The 23,172-nt window shown below is 44.7% G+C and overlaps 1 protein-coding gene across 5 annotated transcripts in view; it reads left to right on the forward strand.

Annotated features, from left to right (window-relative positions):
* LSAMP (limbic system associated membrane protein) overlaps window positions 1–23,172 on the forward strand; it is a 977,049-nt gene that overhangs the window by 937,454 nt on the left and 16,423 nt on the right. For all 5 annotated transcript variants that reach the window (XM_023941306.2, XM_086882857.1, XM_023941315.2 and 2 more), the window contains 3 exons: window positions 12,687–12,821; window positions 16,588–16,708; window positions 17,632–17,780. In XM_023941306.2, the coding sequence (XP_023797074.1) occupies window positions 12,687–12,821; window positions 16,588–16,708; window positions 17,632–17,780 (405 nt within the window). The remainder of the gene's footprint in view (window positions 1–12,686; window positions 12,822–16,587; window positions 16,709–17,631; window positions 17,781–23,172) is intronic.

Raw genomic sequence — 23,172 nt, forward strand, 5'->3', positions numbered from 1 at the left:
GTAAAACTTAGAGCAGCCTTGGAAAAACCACCCGTAAAAAAAAATCTGTTGTGTTTTTCAGAAAGCAGAGAACCAAAGAAAGAATAGAAGATACCTCAAACTACTTGTCAGCCTCTAACTCCACCTCACTTAGTTTCCCTCCCTCTGAAACCTCCCTCTGAAATAAAGCAGTTTGTATGTTATGGTGATGAGAGACAAGGGGAGATTTCTGTCCCCAGCTGGTGATCAGTTTATTCACTGAAGTATGAGGATTGATAGCACTTGTCACTAATAGCCCAGCTAATATAGCTGCAGATGCTACATTTAATCATATAAACTGTGGGGCACAATTGCAGAACAAGGGCCTCTGGACTACACCACTGGAAAAGGAAACAGAGCAGATTCCTAAAGGGCTGGTGGAAAATTGCAATGGTCCTGAACCCTTGTGACAGGAAAAAAAAGGATGTGTCCTACTTTTGCATGACACTCTCTGCAGGATATGTGTCCATGCACACATGTAATTTACTGAGGGCTCATGAGGGAACCAAATGAAAGGACCTTGTGCATGATAGCAAGATACACATGGGAGAAAGCGTAAAGGGAGTGTCCACTGTAGAAGAAATGAAGGGAGTGGTTGGGCTAGGAGGATGTGCCCTGTCACATATGGCTGTCTTTCATAACACAGTAATCCTGACACCTTTATCTTGATATCTGCAGCCAAAAGGAGTCAGAGCATTTGAGAAGATGTGGTGCCGTGCAGAAGTACAGCTGCATAAAGCAGGGAGCAACTTCCATGCAACTATGACTAGAGAGCCCTTCAGCAAGGATTCTGTAGTGCAGTGAGGACAAGTTAGGGAGAAAAAAGGGAAGCTTTGGGCTTCTTATGGCCCCCATCATCAAATGGCAGCCTCACTCCCCTTTTGCTTTCCAGGAGAGTTTGAAACCAGGTTTCAACAGATTTTACAGATTTTCAGCCATGAATTGTCTCCCACCTGCCAAATGCGTTGTGTTGCAGATGCGTGCGAGGCTGCCTGGATGCAGGGACCATGCAACACTTGGGAGTCAAGTGATACTCCATACTTCAGCCCTCCACATGCAGGACCACAGACCCACCCTATGCTCATCCTCTCACCCAATGCACTGTCATACTTCCAATCCCACTCCCATTCTTCCATGTGTTTTTTCCACCAGCCATAAACATGCACACATATGTGCAGTCAAATCCCCAGGCACCCTTTCACCCTTCTGTAGTTCTTCTTGCACATCCCCCCAGTCTTTGGCACTGCTTTCCTTACGACGCTCAGCAGCTCTTGCCCACACACCCAGCTGGTGCTCTCTCCTGCTCACCAGGCTCTCATGTTCTCTGTCTCTGAATGCCCCATGCTGTAACTGAGCTGTTACTTGTTCAGTTCAGTCATGTGTGTGTCCTGTCAGACACACATCTGCACTCCAGCGGCCCAGAACAAGACCAGCATGTATCAGGGTTAAAAATGAATATGCTGGGAATGCCCCCCTTCTCTAAACTCATACCCTGATATCATAGCCCCCAGGGGGATCAGTCTGTGGTGTAAAGAAAGTTGTTTGTGGTTTTCATTGAAGGAGAGCACAGGGGAGGAAAGTCCAGCCCAGCACCTAGCCCTTCAAATGGAGTGACTTGTCAAGTATGCAACTGTGGCAGTAAATTTAGCAGCACTCACTTCCACTGACAACCTGTCATGTGCTTGAAACATAAATAGTGGTGGAGACAAATCACTGCTGTTTTCCTATTAAGCTTTGGCCCACTGGCCCTCTAGCTTGCCAGCAGCATTTCTACCTGGCCTGCCTGTGTGCCTTGTCTCAGGGACAGATGTGCCTCCCCGTTACAGGCTTTGGGAGAGTCAGGGCAGGAATTATCATGCTGTTATTTCCTAGGCGTCCTTGGTGTCTGGGTACTTGCTCCTCAGCTGATGGATTTCTCGCTCAGGCTGTGTGCTGCTGGCACCTCCTACTTCCACCCAAGGCTGAGGAAACATAGACCCTCTCCTTAAAGGGCTTATGGTTTTCACCCGTGCCCCTGGTTTCTGCCACAGAGTGGCAAGGTCACACTGATGGAGTAAATGAGGCACTGATTTGAATAAAAGGGTAGAGGTGAAGTTTTCCAGTGCACCTGAGTGACTTCCAGGCACAAATGCCATTGAAAGCCAATGGGTCTTGTCCTGTTAGAGCATTGAGTGGCTTTTGGAAACCCTGCTTTCAAGTATCAATTATTATATAACCATTTAATAAAACATGCCATCAGAAGCTCACATTAATCTTTACAGAGATGAGAGACATCCCTTAGTGCTTTAAATTGAGGAACCAGGGATTCAGTACATTTCACCTTCTTCCCTCTCTCTTATCAGTTTTGATGCCTCTTCCCCTCTCTCCTCAAGGAAGATGAAATCATGCCAGTGATTAAGGTGGCCTGCTCTGTGCTGTTTAATTAGAGCAACTGCTGTTTCAGTTCCAGTGAAAGTCTCGCAGGTGTGCAGTTGCAAAGGCACTCTAATGAGACCCCTGCCTCTCCAGGAGCTTGGTGGAAAGGAGCCAAAGAGTCCTCAACATAAAACGGAAGGTTTTTCATGCTTTCTTGGGTCTTTTTGGCTGACTGGGCTCCTGTTGGAGCAAGACATTTTTCTTCCCACCAGAATCAAATACATTTGGGGAGTTGAGAGAAGTGAAATAAATGGATTCCTGACCATGATGGTAATAGGGGGATTCAGAGAGGCAAAGCCCAGTGAGACACATTTTGATTGACATGATTGGCCATGGTCTTCTCCTGCCAGCACTGTTACAGTTGTTGGAAATTTTATGTAATCATCAGAACAAGTATTGAGGAGCTGGTATGAAGGCAATGAAATATTTTTTAAGTTTGTCTTCAGACCCCTTCCTAAACTTACAATACAATCTATAAGAAGGCATAAAGAAGTTGTTTTGATACTGTTTCTTCTATTTACAATTTTCTGCTTTCTCCCTCCCTGGTGACACCCTTCTTTTTCCCATATCCCTTGGAGAGAAACCCTGCTTCACAGCCAGGATTTTCAGGTGTGCTGATGGTCCCAACAGCTGCACTAGCAATGGGAGTAGCTGCATCAGGGAGCTACAAGACCTAAAAATCAGAGTCTGTACTTCCTCTCTGCTCGCCTTCCTTGTAGGACTGTGCAAGATGCAATATTAGGCACAGAGCAAATACCTTCCTTCTCCTTCACAGCCACTGCCTTGCAAGTTTGAGGGAGAGAGAGAGACTCTTTATTCTTTGGAAAGCAAGGGAGTGGCTAAATGCATAAAAATTAAATATCCTGACCAAAGTAATCATTTATCTGGACTGCTATCACTGTGAATCAACGGCAGACACTTCAGATGATAATATCACAGGAGCCAGCCCAATTGATCAAAAGTCTCTGCAGTGTGTGAGCCCAAACCATCTCTTCCCACCCTGCCTCAAATCTCTGTGATTCTCACCTTGATACCTGGAAATATTTGATGCCTGCTGAATCCTGAATTCAACTAGTTAGTCTCATCTTCTGGTCCCTTGTTGTGCTCTCCACAAAGTATTCCCTTTTCTGCTTCCACCAGGAGCAGATATGGGGGATGGTGTCAGGAAATTACTATGCTGGATCTAATTGAGAAACATTGCAGTAAGGAGAGGGGTCAACAGAAAAACAAACAAGACGATTTCTCAGGAAGCTAATCCACCTGTACAAATATTGGCGCCAGGCATCACAACACTCTGGCGTGTTTTTGAAAGGGTAAATCTTGCTAAGGGGTGGCTTAACTCTTTGACCTCATTTCCTCAGTTGAAAACTACAGCAATTTAAAAGCTCAGTGGCTAGATCCAGGCTGATACAGAAATCCCAGTCTTTAGGTTTTGTTTGTGAAGCTGGTGTTCAGAGTAGCCTCACTGAAAACAGGGATGAACTACAGGAATTGCTGTCTTGCAAACGGACAGGAGATTCAGAGCCCATGTTACCTGGTCATGAAATGTTTGGCTCCAGCTTGCAGAGAAAGAGCCACAGCAATAGCTAAGCCTCTGAGTTAATGCTCTTTCCCATTTCAAGTAAATTTGTGCCAATTCATAATTTCTCAAGACTTCTTCTAAGTTTCAAACATGTAAGAATGGAATTCTGTGGGCTAAGTAGAATCATTGAGGAGGAGGGGTTCGTCAAATTTTTTAAAAAAAATTTCAGTCAGCTTGAAGTTCTGGTTTCATCCTTACTCTCTCATCCCAAGAAGTACAAGTGGGTATAGAACAGAAGGGAACAAACACCTTATATTTTCAAACAGGGAAACATTCTGGTGGATGCCTACAACAGCGAGCCACTTGATTCTTGCACAATAGTATATTGAACATGTCTTGTGCTACACAGGACACAAGAGACTTTGTAAAGAACATAACAAGGATTTTTAAAGATGCTGCCAAACACAGACCAACCCCTATAGTTCCTAGATTGAGAGACTGACACTGTTGGTACCAGTGAGTGCCATCGCACAAGGTTTCCCTAAAGTCTGGGGTTGACATAATGATTTGTGGAATTAAACTAGGGACTGCATTGCAGTCCATCATTGCTCTTCACTGGCAGGACAGAAATTATACAATTCAGTCAGGCTTCTTGCTTCAGAAGGGACTTGTTGCTGTCAGTTTTTCCATTGGTCTTGTGTTTGTGAGGAGGAACTTGTCTTCAAACAGTACAACAATGCACTGCATTGTCCGAAATAAGAAAACTTGTAGGAAAAGGAGTACATGAGGCCAAATGAAAGAAAACCATCTAACAGAGTCACCAGAGACTGTAGCAGTTGACTGCTTGCTCTTGTATTTTATGCCTTTCATAAGTGCCCATGACATGCAAGAGAACTCAGTCCCCTGCATCAGCTCTCAGCTTGCATTACCATCTTGTGCTTAGCACAGTGGGAAACAAAAACCTATTGATTACACACCCACAGCCCCCTGCAAATACACCCTGATGTTCCTCTTGCCAGGGGCAAGTACTGGCCCATTCTCTTCTTGTAGGTGGTGGAGGAAGAGGGCACAGGACCCCGCAGTGCTGACCACACTCTGGGAGAGAGATTGGTGGGTTGCCATCCGCATGTGCACATCGAACAACTCCTGTGCCTCAGCTGTGATTCTTTGTCTGACCTTCTGTTTCCAACCTCCATTTCATTAGCTGCTCCAGCACTGTCCTCGCAGCCCTGAGGAGTTACCAACTCCTGCCTTCCTAAGGCTCTCAAAGATGTAGTGACACCTCATTGATTCATCTAGCTGATGATGACTCCTACCTCAGGTTGTTTCAAAGTACCCTTCAAAAGGCAGCAGGCAAAAATTTTGTGAGGCAGAAATGGTGCAACTATTGGTTTGTTCATGTTTATATGTCATTTTCTTGGCAGTAAAATTAAGGCTTGGTGTTTGGTAGCATAGTCATGACAACTTGCATTGCAGTATGCAACACTTAGGGAGTATAATATTGTAGTTGTGACATTACATGACTTAATTTATCTTATGGTTCATAATTTACTTTATACATTGGTTTCACAGCCAAGTTCTTTTCAAGAGTAATTAATCTATCCAAAAAATGCTGTTTGTGTTCATTAAAAAAGTGTTAACAAATTTGGGCTAAATTCAGTAAGTAATTTTGGAAAAAAAAAGTGATCCTCTTCAAGATGAAATCATCTGATTTAAATTATATCTCAAGTTGAGGCAGAACATTAATTCCTTCTTCTGGTTCAGCAAATAGAAGAAGAAAAACGCTGGTCAAACAGAAGGCTATGACCCAAAGTGGATCTGGATTTTTTTTTCAGGGGATGGTTCCCTTTCTTTCTGGCATTCACATGTGGGTTTTGAACAGCAAATCTAATCAGCTGCTGAGATGAAGTAGTGTATTACACACCTGCTCCGTGCCCAGACTCAGGGCTCTGTGTGAGAGACTGCGATGACCCTTAGTGGTCCTTTATAGAAAAGAGGGAGTGGAAATTCAGAGATACATCCCATCTACTGAGGCTGCCTCAGGCAGATGACCCCCATTGACACAGATGCAAACTGCATCTGAGCTGTCTGATCTTGGCTTCCAGCTCCTGGGCAGAGCCGGCAGCGATGGGCGGGTCATCCCAAGTGGTTTGGTCAGTGCTGTCCCAAGAGAGAGAGCACAGAGGCGTTGTTCAGTCTGGGGAAGCTGCTCTCAGCCTGGAGAGATTTGTTTTCATGCTGGATATGTGGAGTTTGAGAAGAAAGAGCCCATGAAAATCACAGGCTCTCTTAACCCTGGTCGTGCCAGTGGGTGCTCGTGTTCCCCCAGCCAAGGAGCTCCTTGGGTGCTGTCCTTGGTTTGGGAAGCAGGGCAGGCAGCTTTGCACATAAGGTACAAATTGATTTGCTGATAAGCAAAGTACTGGTGAATGCCAGGGGAAACCATGCCAGAGTGTTTCCTCCCGGTCTGACTCATTCTCATTCATGAAGCCAGAGCCAGTCCAGAGCCCTCCCTGGCACTGCTCTAGTTTTTTGGTTTATGTGTAATAGCTATAGACCTGAGGGCATGGGAGGCATGAGGCCAGCTTAAACAATAAATACCCTGCTGTGCCTTGCTGCTTAAACAGAGTAATTACTGCCTTACTACATGTGACCCCTCTGTTCCTGTCCCTCTGGCAGTTGTTATTCCATGGCTCCCTTTACACAAGGGATGGCTGTGCCTCTCCCAGCTGTACATCTCTCTGTCTGCCACTGTCTCACCTCCCATCTTTCTCACTCGCTCTGTCTCAGTGTGTTTCTCTTTGTCAGTAGCTGAGTACCATTTTCCCTTTTTCTCAGTCACTGAAGAATCTCACTTTTTTTTTTTTTTGCATTTCTCTCTCCCAGCCACTCCCTCTCTTCACTCTCCATCTATTTTTGTCTTCTCTCAAGCTTACTCTGTTTTTACCACTTCCAATGCTACTCTAGGTTTTCTGCCTGCCTTCCTCACTGTAGCATTGTAGCACTAGCTGTCCCTTTGCTTATCCACCATCTGCTTCTCTCTACTGATCTCTTTGCTAAAAACAAGCCTCTTCAACTAAGGGATGGGAAAAAATGCCAAGCTCATTGGAATCTGTGATGGCTGAGGAGACAGACTGATAAACGAAAACTTCAAAGTTTTGAATTAAAAAAAGAAAACCCTCAGCTGGAGGTAAAACAAAAAAAAAAAAAATCATGTCAAAGGCTCCCTTAGCTATTTTTGTCTTTCAGAAGCCTGTTCCTAGGGAATAGAAGGTGCAGAGGGAAGGAGGAAAGTTAGGTGAGCAAAACCTCAAACACTAAATGGAGAGTGCAGAGATAACAAAACCTGCAGTTCAGCATTAGAAGTTGCTACACACAAAAAAACTTCAAATGGCATCCATTGATTTCCAATCTTTTTTATCTCCTTGCATCTTGTTTTAGGCCCAACAAAGATGCATAACCCATTCTGCTCCCCTCTTCACAACTACAAAGATGCTTAGAGGGAAAACAAACATAGGAGCAGGGTGGCTGATCTCTTTCTCCACATGCCAAAAGCAAACAGATACTTTCAGCAGATCTAAATTTCAGTTTAATTTAAGACCACATCAGTGTTTTAAAAAAATAAATAAACAAGAGAACTAAAGTAATCTCTGTGCAAGAAGAAGCCCAGTGTTGGATGCACGGACAGGAGAGGAGATGAAACAATATACGGCTGCCACCTCTGGAGATCAGCTTCCTCTTTGGAGATGTAAGAAACTAGGGCATGAAGGGAAAGGCCTCTCTGGTAGAGCATGTGACTGAATGCATTGCTGGCCCTGACTACCTGAAAGAGCTGTCTGCACACAGTACAAGTGGGATTTTGTCTGGGTGTGTCATTTGTAGAAAGGAAGCATTTAGCCTTCAAGAGTGATGGTGTGTGGCAGTGCAAGGGGCCATTTGGGTGGAGGTGAGAAGGTCCCATAAATGCCTGGGGAAAATGTCAGTGTTTTTCTCAATACACAGGTAGATTTAGAAATGTAAAACCAAATAAAACACATAGTATATAAAAAACAGAATATAGCATATATATACATATATATCGTATCTATATGAGAGCACAGGCAGGTGTGCACACCAGCAAGGACAATATGCAGAGCCAGTGGGGTTGTACAAGGCTATTTCCAGAGGGTAAGGGGAAAGGAGGGCTGCTTGCCAGCAGGCTAGCATAGCCAAGCAGATTTGCTGTTCAGCTTCATTATTTACTGGGTCCAATTAGGAAGCCAGGGGATAGGAAATGTGGCTGAGGCAAGCAGGCCTTCAAAGCCTTCCTCCTGCACACATCAAAGCTGCTGCCGCAGATCCCTCTGCAAAAAAGGCTCTGCCAGCTCCGAGCAGCAGCAGCAGCCGCCTGGCTCGCGCTGCTCGGGGTCGTTCCCTCTTGGTTTGATTGTCAAGCCTCCCGGGCTCCTGCTCTCTCTATCTCCAGCCTCCAGAGCAGAAAGCTCCTCTTTCTGAATTACTGGGACAGAGTTAAGGAGCTAAAGCTTGGCAAGGTGGTGTTTAATGGGGCTGTAGCAACAAACCAAGCTAACTGTGAACATGTGAAAGACAAAAAACCAGCAGGGAAGCAGGTTGCTTGAAGTCATGCAAGGGGATGGTTTGGGATGAGGAGAGCTGCACTGAGTGAGAAGTCATCTGCCTAGGGGAACCTGAAAGGACCCTCACTGGGAAAGGGCTGCACTGAAGCAGGCAGAACAGCCAGGAGACGACCCTTGTCAGCAAGGAAGCTTTGGCAGTACGGTCAGAATTTCATACCTTGATAATCTGCTCAAGGCAAATGTCTTAATGGGAACGGAGTGGCTCGCTTGCCAGGAGCTGGCAGTCCCTCTTTCACCTAATAGAATATGTTCATTGTTATTGGTACCAAAGAGCATTGTCCAAGCCTTCTCCCTCCCTGCTTTGATAAACTGCGTAGTGACAACCATCAGTTCTCTACCAAAGCTGGCTCCTGTGTGGAAACATTTGTAAATTCACTCAATGTATAAAGCTCTGTTCCTGCTCCCCACACCCCCTGTTTGCCTTAGAGGTTAGAGTTAATATGACTCACCTAATCTGGCTGCCAAAGTGAATTAGTGAAAACATCTCTACAGCTCTCTGCAAGATATCACAACCTGACATTTCTCTAACACACTGTGATACATCTTTCCTCTCCCTGATCTGTAGTGCAACACCTCAATTTTATATAAATGCTTTTTGTTAGAAATGGTTAATGTGCTCTTAGAGGGGACAAGGCAGCATGCAAAAGGGTCTGTCTTGAAAGTGAGAGCAGCTTGGTTCTTGTAGCAAAATGTTGATGCTCCAGGGTCACCAGTGCAGAGACAAGAACACTGCTGCCACTTATTCAGCAAGAGACTGTCACAGAAACTTTCCCTGAAGTGTTATGCTTATATGAGTGTCCTAGAGCAGGGGAATGAGGAGTTGAATAGGATTATTGATGTCTTTGACATGCTCTTTAGAGCAGAAGTCCTGCCTTTCACTTAACTTCCAGGGCACTCCACTGGGCAAGCCAGCAGCTCATCATGTCTTGGGAGGGTTTCTGCATGACTGTGAAAGCTCTCCTGCTGGACATGGTACACTTCAAGTGCATGTATGTATGCAGGGGAGAAGCTCAAAAACATCTTCCCTTGGGAAAGTACCTACCCTTGTAGGTTACTTTGGAGCTCCACTGATGTGGTTCTCTAACAGACAGACTTAACAGCACCCGTAATGAGGGTGCCACTCCATTAGAGCTGGTTAAGTCACCCTCAACCCTGTTTTCATTACGGTGACAGTCTTGTGACAAGGGCAAATTGCAGGAGAAGCAAGTCCCACTTGGAATGAACCCTGTGTATAAACAAGCCAGAATTGCAGAGCAAATGAGTTGCAAAACAGAGGCAAATTATGTTTTAACCTTTTCTTTGTGAGTCTTTCCCTGATGTCTGATTAACTTTCCAGTCAACTGACTGACCTACCAACTGGGAGTGCTGCTGTGAAAGGAGGGGAGTGTTGCTTGTCAGCTCAGTTTGGGGGTGGGATTTTTAAAGTGGTTTATTAGCAGGTAGCAATATGAGCAATATGCCATAAGAAAATCTAGAAATTAAGAGAGTTCCCAAACAGAAATGATCCCTGCTGTAGCAAAACCAGAAGCAATGTGCTGTGCCTACAGACAGCAGCAATGTGCAGTAGTTGCAGTGCAATCCTTCATCTGTGTTCAGCCATGGTAACACCTCATCTGAAATGCTGTGTTCAGTTTGGGGTATCGCACATACAGAAAAATGTGAACTTGTCAGAGAGGTCTGAAAGCAAAGAACAAGAATGATCAAGAGCCTGAAAAAGCCTCACCTACAGAGGAAGGTTGAAAGACCCTGGCAATGTTCAGCCGAAAGAAAAGAAGAAAAAGATGACAACTGAGGGAGGAACATAAGTGATTTAAAAGTTGATAAAAGGCTATTGCAGGGAAGGAGGGAATGATTTGTTCTTTTTGTCTGTAGTGGCTAAGACAATAGTAATAGCTTTAAATTGCAGCAAGGGAGACTCAGGTCAAACTTGAGGAAACTGCTCAAGTGATAAGGACAGGAAAGCACAGGAACAGATTGTCAGGAGTGGCTGCAGAATCTCTGCCGCTGGAGGGCAGAGGATGGCTGTGTCCCTGACATCACTCGTGTCCTGCTTGAGACTGGGGAATGGCTTAGATGGTGCCTGAAGCCCCTTCCCACAGTGCTGTGACTCACCTAACTCTGGTCCTACAGGGGCTAAGATTCCCTAACATATTCATGAGTTCCAGCAATAAAAAACACTTGTGAAAATCTCACATTTATGCTGCTTTCTTCTCCACTGGCTCTCCACAGCATCAGCCACAGTGCAGAGCAGAGGACTGAGAGCCATGTCTTGGCAACAGGAGCCAACTTTGCCTCCTTCCCTTGTGCAAAACACTCCTGCCATGCAGGAAGATCCTGCAGCAGACTAGCAAAAACCAAAGAAGCTGTGAATTTTAGACACAGCAATGAGATTTCCTCTACCTGAACATCTGGTAGGAGCTGGAAAAAGGGACTGCTGATTAGCCCTGCTGAAAGAGAGGGGGAGTCCTTGTCTTTACATGAGTTTAATAGGTACTCTGCTGTTTTCATTTCATGCAGAGTCTCTGTGAGGAGGGGTGGTTTTCCCCTAGAATGATTCTGAAAATTGCCTGTGAAAAAGAAAAAAAAAAAAAAGAAAAAAAAAAAAAATAAAAGCCAAAAATAATTATGTAAGGGACAGAGTTCTGAGCAGATTTTGAGGTTTCTGAAGTCGCTCTCCGATGCTGAGGGGAATTGCACACAGCTGGTATCACCAGTGTGTATGGCCAGGCTGACCTGGCCAAGACACTGCAGCAGGTCTGTGCCTCTGGGGTGGGATCTGTTGCAGGTGGCTCCAGGAGCAGTTCACCTCCGGAGACCAGACTTACCCACTGCTTTCATGCTGTGCCATTAACCAAGGGGAGCAATAGGGACTATTTGAACTCCCTCAAAAATTGTAAGCACTTTTGTGAAGCGGGCAGGGTTTCAGAAGTGCTCGGCACCTGTAGAGCAGAAAATACCTTCTGGGCAGAGTTTTTTGGAAAATCTGACCACTCTCTGAGGAACCTGAATGGGAACTCTTGTGATGTGACCTTTTTTTTTTTTTTTTTTTTTTTTTCCCAAATCTGTCTTTTACCCTTTTAGGGTTGGGAGCTGATTTCTCTAAACAGACCCAGGCACACAACTGGGGCTTGCAGTTTCCAGTGCTGCAGAGCAGTGCTTACAGCCCTCTGAGAGGAGGAAATGTGGCTCAGATTCCTTACAGGAGATGCCTTACCTTGCTTTCTGAAGGAATAGGGTAGATATACCAATGCTAATATTTCATGCTTCCCTGGCAACTTTCATGCAATGAATTTAATGTGTTTTACATGGGTTAACCTCACTGCCCTGCTCTCACCAGGAGGTGATGGGAGAGGGGGAGCTATTTGCTGCAGTTTACAGAGGGAGAGCAAAGGAGTGACTCACTCAAGGTCACACAGTGAGTTAAAAGCAAGGCCACAGACCTCCCCCAATTCCTGCCCTCATCCATAACCCCGACTGACACCCAAGTCACTGTTTTCCAAAGTGAGTAAGTGAGGCAGCACGGTTTAAATGTGTCATTTCATATATACAGTAGCTCAGGGATGCGTGATGATTATTGGTCTCTGCAGATCAAATTACAGTTTGTTTCTCTCAGTTTTGCTGTGTTTAACGGCAGCTTGATCTGATCGATGGCACTTCAGGGTGGTGGTTGCTCTGAGAAACAGAAAGACATTTTTCACAGTTTTGCAGTGGACAAAAGGGTGCTGACAACACATCTGAGGACCCAGCTAGCCCTGAACCAGCACATCACCCACAGCACAACTATCCTCTTGTGGTACTCAGCCATCACACTGGTGAACTTAGTCTGATCTTGTGTGGTGGAGAATTTGCTTCTCAGCCTGGCCAGCCTGTGAGATGCTCTGTATCATTCCACCTGAATGCCACCTTCCAGATTTTCAGTTTTCCATAATTAAATGAAATATGGTATCTTGCTGATGCAGCTTCTGACAAAACTTTTAAAGGGCTCATGACTGTTGCTTGTTTGCAGACTCCATGTTGTCACTGTTCCTCCATAGCAATTTCCTCAGTCGGGAAGCCTAAAAAGAACCACCGTTTGTATTTTTCTGTCCTACCAGGCAGAGAGTTTGAAGGTGAGGAGGAGTACCTGGAGATACTGGGGATCACACGAGAGCAGTCGGGCAAGTACGAGTGCAAAGCTGCCAACGAAGTTGCCTCAGCAGACGTCAAGCAAGTCCGGGTCACTGTGAACTGTGAGTACATCAGCTGGGGCAGGGCAACGGGGAGAGCTTTGCCCACAGGCAAGGGTTACTTCAGGATAAACAGAGAAGCCTTTCTGGGTTTGGATTATACAATCTGAAAGGGAGGGCGCTGAGAAAACTATCTGCAATCAGACACTTGCCACAGGGTACAGTTTGTGCTTTAAACCTGGTAATATATAAGAAGAGGCTGGGGGAGGTGTGGTGCAGAGAGAGACAGACAGAGAGGGAGAGAGAGAAAGAAGAGCTGTGAGTTGTCCCCATCTCTCCCCTCCGAAACGCTGGCAATGCCTTGTTTTCACTCATTGATATTCGGGTGAACAGCAGCGTGAAGAGAAGCTTCACCAAGGCAGCAAGGAGAGATAAGGGAGGGCTCAGCTGGCTCAGAGCAAACACATGCCTGCCTGCACCCAGCCATCTCAGCAGTGCCTACACCGCTGTCACAGCCAGGGGACACGGGGCAGAGGCACGTGTTAATGACAGGGTGCAAAAACTTCACTTCTATGCTGTTTTCAGGTCATTAGTTTAAAGCTCTGTCTAAAAGACCCTTCGTGCACCAGTGCTATACAGAAAGGGGTTTTGGCCAAAGGACACAACAATCCCCTAAAAGCACTGAGAGGCACAGTAGGCTGTGGCTTACTTCCACACCTATGGCTTGGGGCATGGATCCTACCTCATATGTCTTTAGACAGATGCCCACTTCACTCTGGCATGCTCCTCTCACAGTAACACAAGATATTTCAAACTGATGTTACTCTAATTGTACACATGTGTATGTCCATCCTCCAAACCTGTGTGGCTTTAATTTGGCACTTGAGTGATGTAAAGTGAGCTATCCCCATGCTTCGTTTCCTTGCTTGAAGGCTAATAACTTTGCAGCAAGGATGGATGAATGGGAAGCAAATCCTCTCCTGACCTTCTTCAGTTTAAATTGAGACTTAAACCAGAATACTAACTTAAACTGGAATTGGAGATGGCTACAGATATATTTCTGGGTGCATATTCCTGCCTTGATTCACAGGTGGAACTGTTAGGGAATAGGTTAGGGCAGAGAGCTGATGGCATCAAGTGTTTCAGGCAATACCAGTCTTAATTTGACTGTAGGTGATTACAGCACCTTTTAATACCATTCTTGCTCTTCATTTCTTTCCCTTGGTCCCGTGCCGGCTATCACATCAGATCAACTTTTCTGTCCAGCTTAAAAGTCGAGGTTACAGGCTGCAGCATCTTCTCCTGGGAGCTTTTTATAATTCCCTTAGAAACTGGGTTGCAGTGGTTTAATATCAGCTGCCTCATGGGCCAAATTTGGCATTAATATGAACTGTAGTAGCAGATTTTCTGCACTGAAAGTATAGAAGTGTCAAAAACAGCTGAGTTTATAAACTGGAGACTTTCCATGAGAACCAATTAATACTTTCAGACATTTCTGTGAAACATAATTTCAATGGTGCTTTAATGTGTTTGAAACAGATTGTTTGTATAAAGTCAGAATGTTTGATTTTGATTTAGTTTCAACACATAATAACTATGCCACGGTAAGATCTTAAACATTTTAACTGTTGGAAAATATGAAAAAGTGATGTTAATATGTGATGTAATTTGTAATGTAAGCAACTTAAAAATCCTTAAGGATAGCTTTTTTCTTTTGAAAGAAAGGGAAATAAATCTAAGAGACTATGAGGACCATACAGGAAAAGAAATCAGTCCTATTGGGGGAATGAAAAGTAGATATTTGCATACATCTTTACTTATCCTGCTTTGTTGAACAACACCACAAGCAGCAGAAAGTGGGAAAACCACAGTAAGTTTGAAAAATGGGGCCTGTCCAACCTCAGGAGCTTCCTGGCCATCTCTTATCATCTGCTGTGGAGCACTGTCAGCTCTGACTGCAGGAGAAAGCATCTCTCTTTGCTTTGGTCTCACACTACCACCTTCAGGCTTCCCAAGTAATTGCCCTTGCACATCACAGACAGGGAAACTGAGGCCTGGAGAGAGTGGAACAGCTAAAGGGAGCCCACTCCTGGCTTCCCAGGCAGCAAATGGCTACACACAGAGCAGCTGCTTTCTGGGTGCACTAGGCTGGTTTGTCTGGGACTGCCACCTGCCCCTTCTCCCAGGAGAGCACTGCACCACCTTCTTAAAGTGGTGAATACGGGGGCTGCTCAAGAGCAAAGGGCTGGGCTCCCTGGCAGCAGGCTGGGAAGCAGACACTTGCTGGAATCATTTTCTAGGCACCTATGGAAAGGTGCCTATTCATTCTGTCACTCACCTCTTGTACCAGATTCATGAAATGGAAAGGTTTGTCTTTCTGTAGACAGCAAGAAGATATACTGCTCAAACCAAAAAAAATCAAAGAATGGTTCAAAAATCACCTTAGCTATCCTTATTATGCCTCCTCCTCTTCAAATTAAAATATTTACACGGACCCACAGCCTTTGAATGTAGGATCCTATTTATGTAAACTTATTAATATTTATGATGTTAGAGGGTGCACTGCAGTATCCCTAAAGCCCTGCATAAAATCCCGATTAAGGTCAGGGAAGGGATCATATTGAGATGGCTAATGTGTTCACAAACAAATTTCCTTCCCTACATTCTCCAGACAGAATTATTTTTTTTCTTTGACTGACACAATCCGTTTTGCTTCTTTTTTTTTTTTTTTTTGGTTTTTTTTTTTTGGCCTTTCAGTTCTGAGACAGATACAGATGGCAGAGAGTGTTTCATGGTAACTTGAATCTCAGCAAAGTATCTGTCTGAGTCGCAGCCCTGTAATCTCAGGGTATGCAAGTATTAGTGATGAGAGACAAGGCACTTATTCCTTGATCCCTCTCAGCAGCCAGGTGGAAATAATTCTGCCTTTTAACATGTAAAGCTTATCGCTTAATATTTTGAACATGGGGCTGGGATTGAAGATGCCGGTGCCTGCCCTACCTGGTATCCAGCCAGTACTGAGACCAAGCTCCAGCAGAGCACACCAATATGTTTTCCAAGTTTGGTTTGCCCATGGCACAACACTCAGACTTCAAAGTAAGCAGAGGTGGGAGCACTGTGCTGGACTGAGGGCAAACTACAGGCAGAGCAGTCACACGCAAGCCCTTCTGGAGCTTGTCACAAAGCATGATGTCCAGGAAGGTTTGATCAGGATTTGTAACTTGGGACACCTAAGGGAAGTGTCTCAACACTGGCTCTCAGAATTGCACCCATAGCTTCTGCTAAAGTTCTTCTCTTTTAAGCCATTAATGTATTTCTGTTTCATACATGTTGCCTCAGTCCTTTCTTATTATAGTTTTGGCGTTAGGCAAAGAGTTTGTATGGAATATAATTTTCATGCTAGCATTAAATTCCTTCTTTATTCCTTTACTTTTACTGTCTTACTTTACCCTTGATGAAGTCATTCTCTCATCTTCTTCTCTCTGATAGTCCATGTGAACTACAGATCCATAGGTAAATATTCACAAATTGCAGAAGTCCATCATTAACCTTAACTTTGTATGTGTATGCCTGTGCATTTATGACAGAACTTTATTCAGCAGTGCTGAAGAGAAGCACGTGTAAGCAGTGCTGCTAATGTTGTATATCAGAGAGAGTTCAAAGTTCAGTGTTCTGCAGAGGAGCAGGGAGGAACAAGGGCCACAGCAAACAGCTGCCGTGGGCCTCCAGTAGCCCGAGCAGTTTGCTTGAGGCAGGCAGCCCTGACATAGTTTCACTGTTTTGTTCCACCTGGAAGTGTGTGGACTGACCATGTGTTTCCTTCCTGCAGACCCTCCCACCATCACAGAGTCCAAGAGCAACGAAGCGGCCACGGGACGACAAGCCTTACTGCGCTGCGAGGCATCGGCAGTGCCCACGCCTGATTTTGAGTGGTACAGAGATGACACCAGGTAAGGCCCTTAGCTCTCCTCTTCCCTCCTCTCTTTTGCACCCCATTGAATAGAAGTTCCTGTCATCTTCCCCAGCTCCTCTCAAGTAAATTGCTCCTTACAATCCATTTGAGTCCAGTCAGACTCAGCAGAGCCTGCATGGTCATGGCTGGAGAAGGCAATTCCTCTCTGCACCAGAGATGCTGAAGGAAGCACAGAGCATGGAGCTCTTGCCTTGAAGTCAGCTATGGGCCAATACCTAATTAATACAATGTTCATGTGTTAAGTAGCCCATGCCACAGACCAAAAAGTAGGTAGTGTAAGTTTTCAATTAGGTAATGCTTCTCCAGGTGCATTCTTCTAGAGGAAGGAGCTGCTGCTGTATGAGATTCCCCAACCTGTGCAACCTGAGCCTCTCAGACTTGCATATGAGAATAAATGAGAAGAGAAAAGGGATCTGTCCTTTCTACCTGAGCATTTACCTGGCATTAAGAAGGTTATTACCCTACATTTTAGGGTAGCCAGACCTAACCAGGGTGCCCAGGTTCAGGGGTGACTCAGCATATGCACATACTGTGAATCAGTGTGTTTCACTTGGAATATTTTGTTCAAGTGCAGATTAGCCTTCAGTTGGCCATGGTGTGTCCAAGAGTGAGTTGGTGCTAGGTTAAGGCTTCCTTCCTTTCCATGGTCTTTCCTTGGTTCTCCACTGCTTTACCAGTGGCATTTAATCCCATTGAACTACCACCTTCCTTTCATTACCTCCTCCTATTTTCTATCCGTGCCTTCTTTGGTCTTTTTCCTCTCACATCCCCTCCCTGCTTCCCTCTATCCTCACCTGCCAGCTGAGCTGAATGACTTTGGTTTCCTGCCTGCTGGGGAGGGATTTCCTTCCTAGTACACAGCTGCCATTGCACTATACACCTCTCCTCCTGTCTTCCCAGGATAAACAGCGCCAATGGTCTGGAGATAAAGAGCACGGGGAGTCAGTCTCTGCTGATGGTGGCCAATGTCACTGAGGAACACTACGGGAACTACACCTGTGTGGCTGCCAACAAGCTGGGGGTCACAAATGCCAGCCTATACCTTTACAGTAAGTACGGGAGAGGGTGAAGGGAGGCTCTCACAAGCACATGGCTGTGAAGGAAGCACATGGTGGCCAAAACTCAGGAAGACATCTGCTTGACAACCCAGTCCCATCAGACCTCCAGCCACGACCTGGCTTTCAGCACTCTGCTTCAAATACCTATGTGTTTATATTTGCCTCAAAACACAAACGCAGCCAAATCGAAAGGTTTACAGTCAAGCCCTTTGATTGACTGGCTTTGCTGAAGACAGATTTTGTTAAAATAATAAAAATGTGTTTGTTTTAAGGCTGGAAACAAAAAACCCTTTAGAATGACAGCCCCTTTAATAAGTAGACAGAAGGCCAGGGCTCGGAGGATCCATGACAGCTGAGAAATGACAAGTAATTCAGAGAGATGGAGAGAACTAGCCACCGAGCCTGAGGAGAACAAGACAGAGTCAAGGAAAAGAGAAATTGGTTTGAAACTGGAAAGGACAGAAATGGGAAAAGACAGAATGATTTTAAAGGGATATAGCATAGGTACCATAGGGGAAAAGGTAATCAACAGATGAAATATAGAAAAAGGTTCCTTGGATCTCATTCTGCTACCTTTCGATTACTGAGTTTGTCTTAGTAAGTATAAACAGACAGAAGCTGGAAGTAGACCAAGCTCTAGAGCAGAGTTACCTGCTGGTTCTGAATTTTGCAGCTGATTCAAACCTGACCCTAAACAGAGCCCCTTCCCTGTACCTACTAGCCACATGCACATACAAATTGTGGTGTATTTAAAATGCAGTTCCCAATTCCAGGTCTAAAACTGGGCCCACATGTTATTGGCATCAGAGATACACTGCAGCAAAATGACCCACTCACACAAATGAACACGTAGGCACAAAAGTGACTGATGGCAGTGTTCCTGTGATGGTCCCAAATTGAATTAAAACTCTTATGTCATGACCTACATGTCCTTTTAAACAGAAAAAAAAAACAAACCCAACCTGTGTAAAGCAGTCAGTATGGGATGCAGTTTAGTCTAGTTTCTGCTCACACCAAAAAAAAACCAGTTATGGTTTGTTTATTTTTAACAGGTGAAGTGCAAAAGGATTAATCCATGGGCATTCTTTGTTTACCACCTTTGGATTTATTTCATGGCAGTTTGAATTTTTGCAAATTTGGATGCATTTTGTGGCAGTTATTTTCTAAAGAACAGATATTATCATAAAAGAACATACATTTGATTTTCTGTAGCATTGCAGCACACAAAGCAAATTTCTACTTTGAAAGTCTTTTCACCCTGGTCTTGTGACTGTCATGAGATTAAAAAAAAAAATCCTCAGGCAGCAATCTGGAACACAATTTTCAAATACTCCAGATTTGTTCTTGCTGATATTAATATAATTCTAAGTTTAGAATCCATTATTTGTGACTGAATTCTAAATTTGGCCCTCTCTGTTGGTTCCTGTTACACAGATGAACTGAAATCCATCACTGAAACAAAATATAAGATGAAATTCAATCAAATGTATATATGCACATATGATTTTAGCTGGGGGGGGGGGTAAGTTTTTCTAGAGAAGCATTTTGCATGAGTTCAGAACTTCACCTCAAAGGATCTCAAAGGATTTGCTAGCAATGAATATTTTAATATCGCAAGTCATTTAGAAATGGGTGAGTGTTGTTAGCACCATTTTGCAGGAGGAAGTTAAGGTACAGAGCGAAGAAGTGGTTTACCCATGGTCATAAAATGAGTGGCAGAACCTGTGAAAGACCCAGGGAAACCTTGCAAAGTTGCTGTTAACTGTTCCAGGAGGAAATGTGGCAGCTCTTAAAGATGATTTGCAACAGTGAGGATCCTATTTTAGGCCCCTTTTGACGTGGATGAAGAACACTTTATTTCCTTCAAATTGTTGGATTTTGTTTATAATTTTTTAGAAATTCAAGGCCTGTTTATACTGGAGGACACTCGAGAACTTCACAAGAGCCAGGAGAATGGAGGTGCAGGAGCTGAGAGAGATTTGATGATTTTCAGTGAAGTCTTTCTAACTTGTTTTTGTTGCTTGGTTAATCCCTACTTTTTCACTGTGCAATTTTTTCATATTATTTCAGGAAATCTCTGTTCTTCTAGTTAGTGTGGAAGAAAGAAAGAGAGAAAAAAATAAGTTCAGGGAGACTATAGTTGGTATTTTGAAGGTTAAGAAATCAGGAGGGAAATGAGTGAAGGGAATCCAGCTTCATAAAGATAAAGAAAGCAGCTGAAAAAAACCCTACAAGCCCAGATGAAAGAAATGCTGTAGTGGTAATGCTGTAATAATCACACAGTAGCTGAAATAACAGGTAATGCATATTCCCAGCCACACACCCAGACAGAAAAATAAAACAGTGCCAAGTTCTTGCAAGGTACAGCAGATACTCAAATACTTGGGAGTGTTTTTCATCCCTGGAATCAGAGATCTTATTTCCTTTTTAAACAGAGAACAAGCTTACTGTAGAGCAACATCCCACTGGGGAGGTAAGTACAGCGAGGGTTCCTCAGTGTCCCACTGCAGCACAAAAAAGAATGACAGCAAGGAGTGAAGAAACAACCAGAGAGTTAGTAATGAGGTACTGGCAGCTTTGCCTGAGGTAGAGGGCAGACAGGGAGTAAGTGAAATGATGTGAAAGAACAGTTTAGCAATAGAGAAGAATTGGTGGCTACCATTTCATGAAATCTCAGTCAGCACTGAAAAACTCTGAGAGACTGAGTGCCTTAGATGTCAATGTCATGGATTGAAGATGCATTAAAATACAAAAGCAGCTTCCTTGAGCTGTATGAATAGATAGCTAGTGATTTTTCTTAAAGGATGTAGCAGCAAGATTGCCTGCTGTAGGTGGAGAGATTTATACCCCTGACTCTTGGAGACTGAGTTTACAACAACGTAAATATGGCCCTACCAAAGGTTTAACTTACTCACAAAACTGTCTCCAACAGCAAATATGGAGTATCTTTGTAGAGAGGGTACTCAGGTACAGTTTGATGATACAACTGATCTAATAGCTTGCTGACCTTCCTTGCTCCCCAGCCCTTTTGCTCATCCGGCTCTCTGCACGAGAGTTTTGTTGTTTCTCTTATTGTTGTTTCTCTTATTCTGCCACTCAGTGGACATCCTACTGAGCCTGTCCAATCTGCTAAACCAGTGAGTAAGGTAAATGAGCTTTACTGCTCATCTCCCTAAAATGCCCCAAATGTTTTCTTTAGTCGTACTGAGCTGAACTAGTTCATGGCTGGGCTCAACAGGCACCAAAGCCCATGCAGGAGAAGCAGTTCTCTCACATCTGTGGGTATGAGGAGTTGGGAGGCAGCACCATGTTGATTCAGCTCTGCAGAGGCTGAGAGCAAGGTTTGTAACCCCTAAGCACAACAAGAGGGGCAGTAATAGACATCTCTGTTAAAATTACCTGACAGAGAGGCAAAGCCAGGGCTGCCATCACAGAGAAACACAGGTGAAAAGCAATGACACAGCTGGAGCAAAAGGGTTCTTCCTCCAAGTGTTAGGAGGTAGGGAACATGTTTCCTTTTTGTTTTACTCACCTAGCAGTACTAGGAAAAGCATTAGGAGTGAAAGCCACAATAAGTATCTTAACACATGCTACACAGAAGTGTGTATACATACATACATACATCTATATATATAGATAGATATACTCAGCAGATACACATTTGCTGGAGGAACACAGATACAAAGGTTTATGTGTACGTGAGTATGTATATGTAGGCATGCACCTCTGTGATGTAGAAGCAAACCCACACACCCCTCCACAGGCACACACAGGCAGGTGCAGCACCTGGCACATTCTAGCAAAGCAGAGGAAAGAAAGAAAAGCTTTTCCAAATTAGTTGCCTTCTCCCTCTAGCCAAGCTAGCCCATCCCACAGGTTGAAACAGGAGACAGCAGCACAGTGCTGCACATTCTGATGCAGTCCTTCTGGCTCAATTGGCTCAGTTAGAGGAGACTGCCACATCATCAGGTCCCCTGCTGCATCCTCTGCACCCTTTGGGGAGCTGGCAAACACAGAGATGAAGCAGAAACTGGCAAGCCAAATCAAGGAGCTTCAGGTGGAGCTCAGCAGTTTTGGCTGCAGCAAGGCACGTTCCTAAAGGCTGGCATTAGCCTCTAACTTGTTATTTGTTAGCATCCTGCCACAAGTGTGCACACGCTGACACCCTCCTTCCACTCTGCCCACGCTTTGTAGTGTGCCTGAGCATTTGGTTACCGTGCTGGCTGCTGGGGTTTGGAACCTTAACTGTGGCCAAAATCCTTCTTAGTGGCTCTTAGTGCACATCCCCTGCTTTCCTCAAGGCTGTCAATAACGGGGAGACTCAGAAGGGAGGAAAGTGGTTTGGGCTGACAGTAAGAGGGGGCAAGGCTGAGACACTGCTAATGAGCCAGGGTGGAGCAATAAAAGCAGCACACAGTGGGAGAGGGGAACAGAGACAGAGTCCTTGAATAGAAAGCAGCATGATAATGAGGCCGTAGTGCTTTGCTTTAAGTGCTTATGCTGTGCAGCCTGCAGCCTGCTGTGCAGGAAGAAGGTAAAGGGGAGTTGAGTTATTTAACCAAACTAAATAACAAGGAAGTCTTGTCAGCACAAACAGCCTGCTTTCGCAGAACAATAGTCCCCTGTTGCTACACAAACACAGAGATCCAGGCTAGACTTGTATTTGATCTCCCCTGTGCCTGCTGTGGATTCAAACAACTCCATTACCACTGTGAGGGCAGGAGTCCTGCCAGTGTCATAGGGATGGGCCTGACCTGCTCAATCCTCATGAGCTCCAGTGAGACAGAAACTCACTCTTTGCACCAAGGATACTGCAGAAAGAGCATTGGCCTCCAAACAGCTGGGCCTAGGTGGTCAGAGAATAACAGTGGGCTACTGATTTATCCTGCCAAAGTCTGTGTCCATCAGCAGTGATCTTAGCAGGTAAGCCAGGAGATCACTCATTGCCCCAGGTCTACCAGCTGTTGCAGCTAAATGTCTACCTATATAGTCCATGGATAGGAACTTGTCTCAGGCAGTACAAGGCATCCAGCAAGCTCTGAAGGCAAAGAAAGGAGACCCAGTGATAATAGCCAAGTCTGGGGACCTTGCATTCTTGGGTTTGTGTCTGGCTCTGCCAACTATTCAGCATCTGACCTTGGGCAAACTGCTTCCCTTGCTCTGTGCATCACCTGCAGCATCTGTGAAGCAGAATTAACACTACTGCTAGCCTCAGACTGAGGTCTCTGGTACTGGTTTCCCTCAGTGCCTGTGCAATTCTTTTGGGATCCTTTGTGGAAGAAGCAAACCATGAAGCCAGCAGTGACGTATATCAAAGTCCTGCTGTGACGTATGATGAGGACACATTATAAAATCCTGTAAACAGGACAGCAGGCTCTGCGTA

This window comes from Cyanistes caeruleus, chromosome 3 (genome assembly GCF_971803275.1).
Source record: "Cyanistes caeruleus chromosome 3, bCyaCae1.hap1.1, whole genome shotgun sequence".
Classification (NCBI taxonomy): domain Eukaryota; kingdom Metazoa; phylum Chordata; class Aves; order Passeriformes; family Paridae; genus Cyanistes; species Cyanistes caeruleus.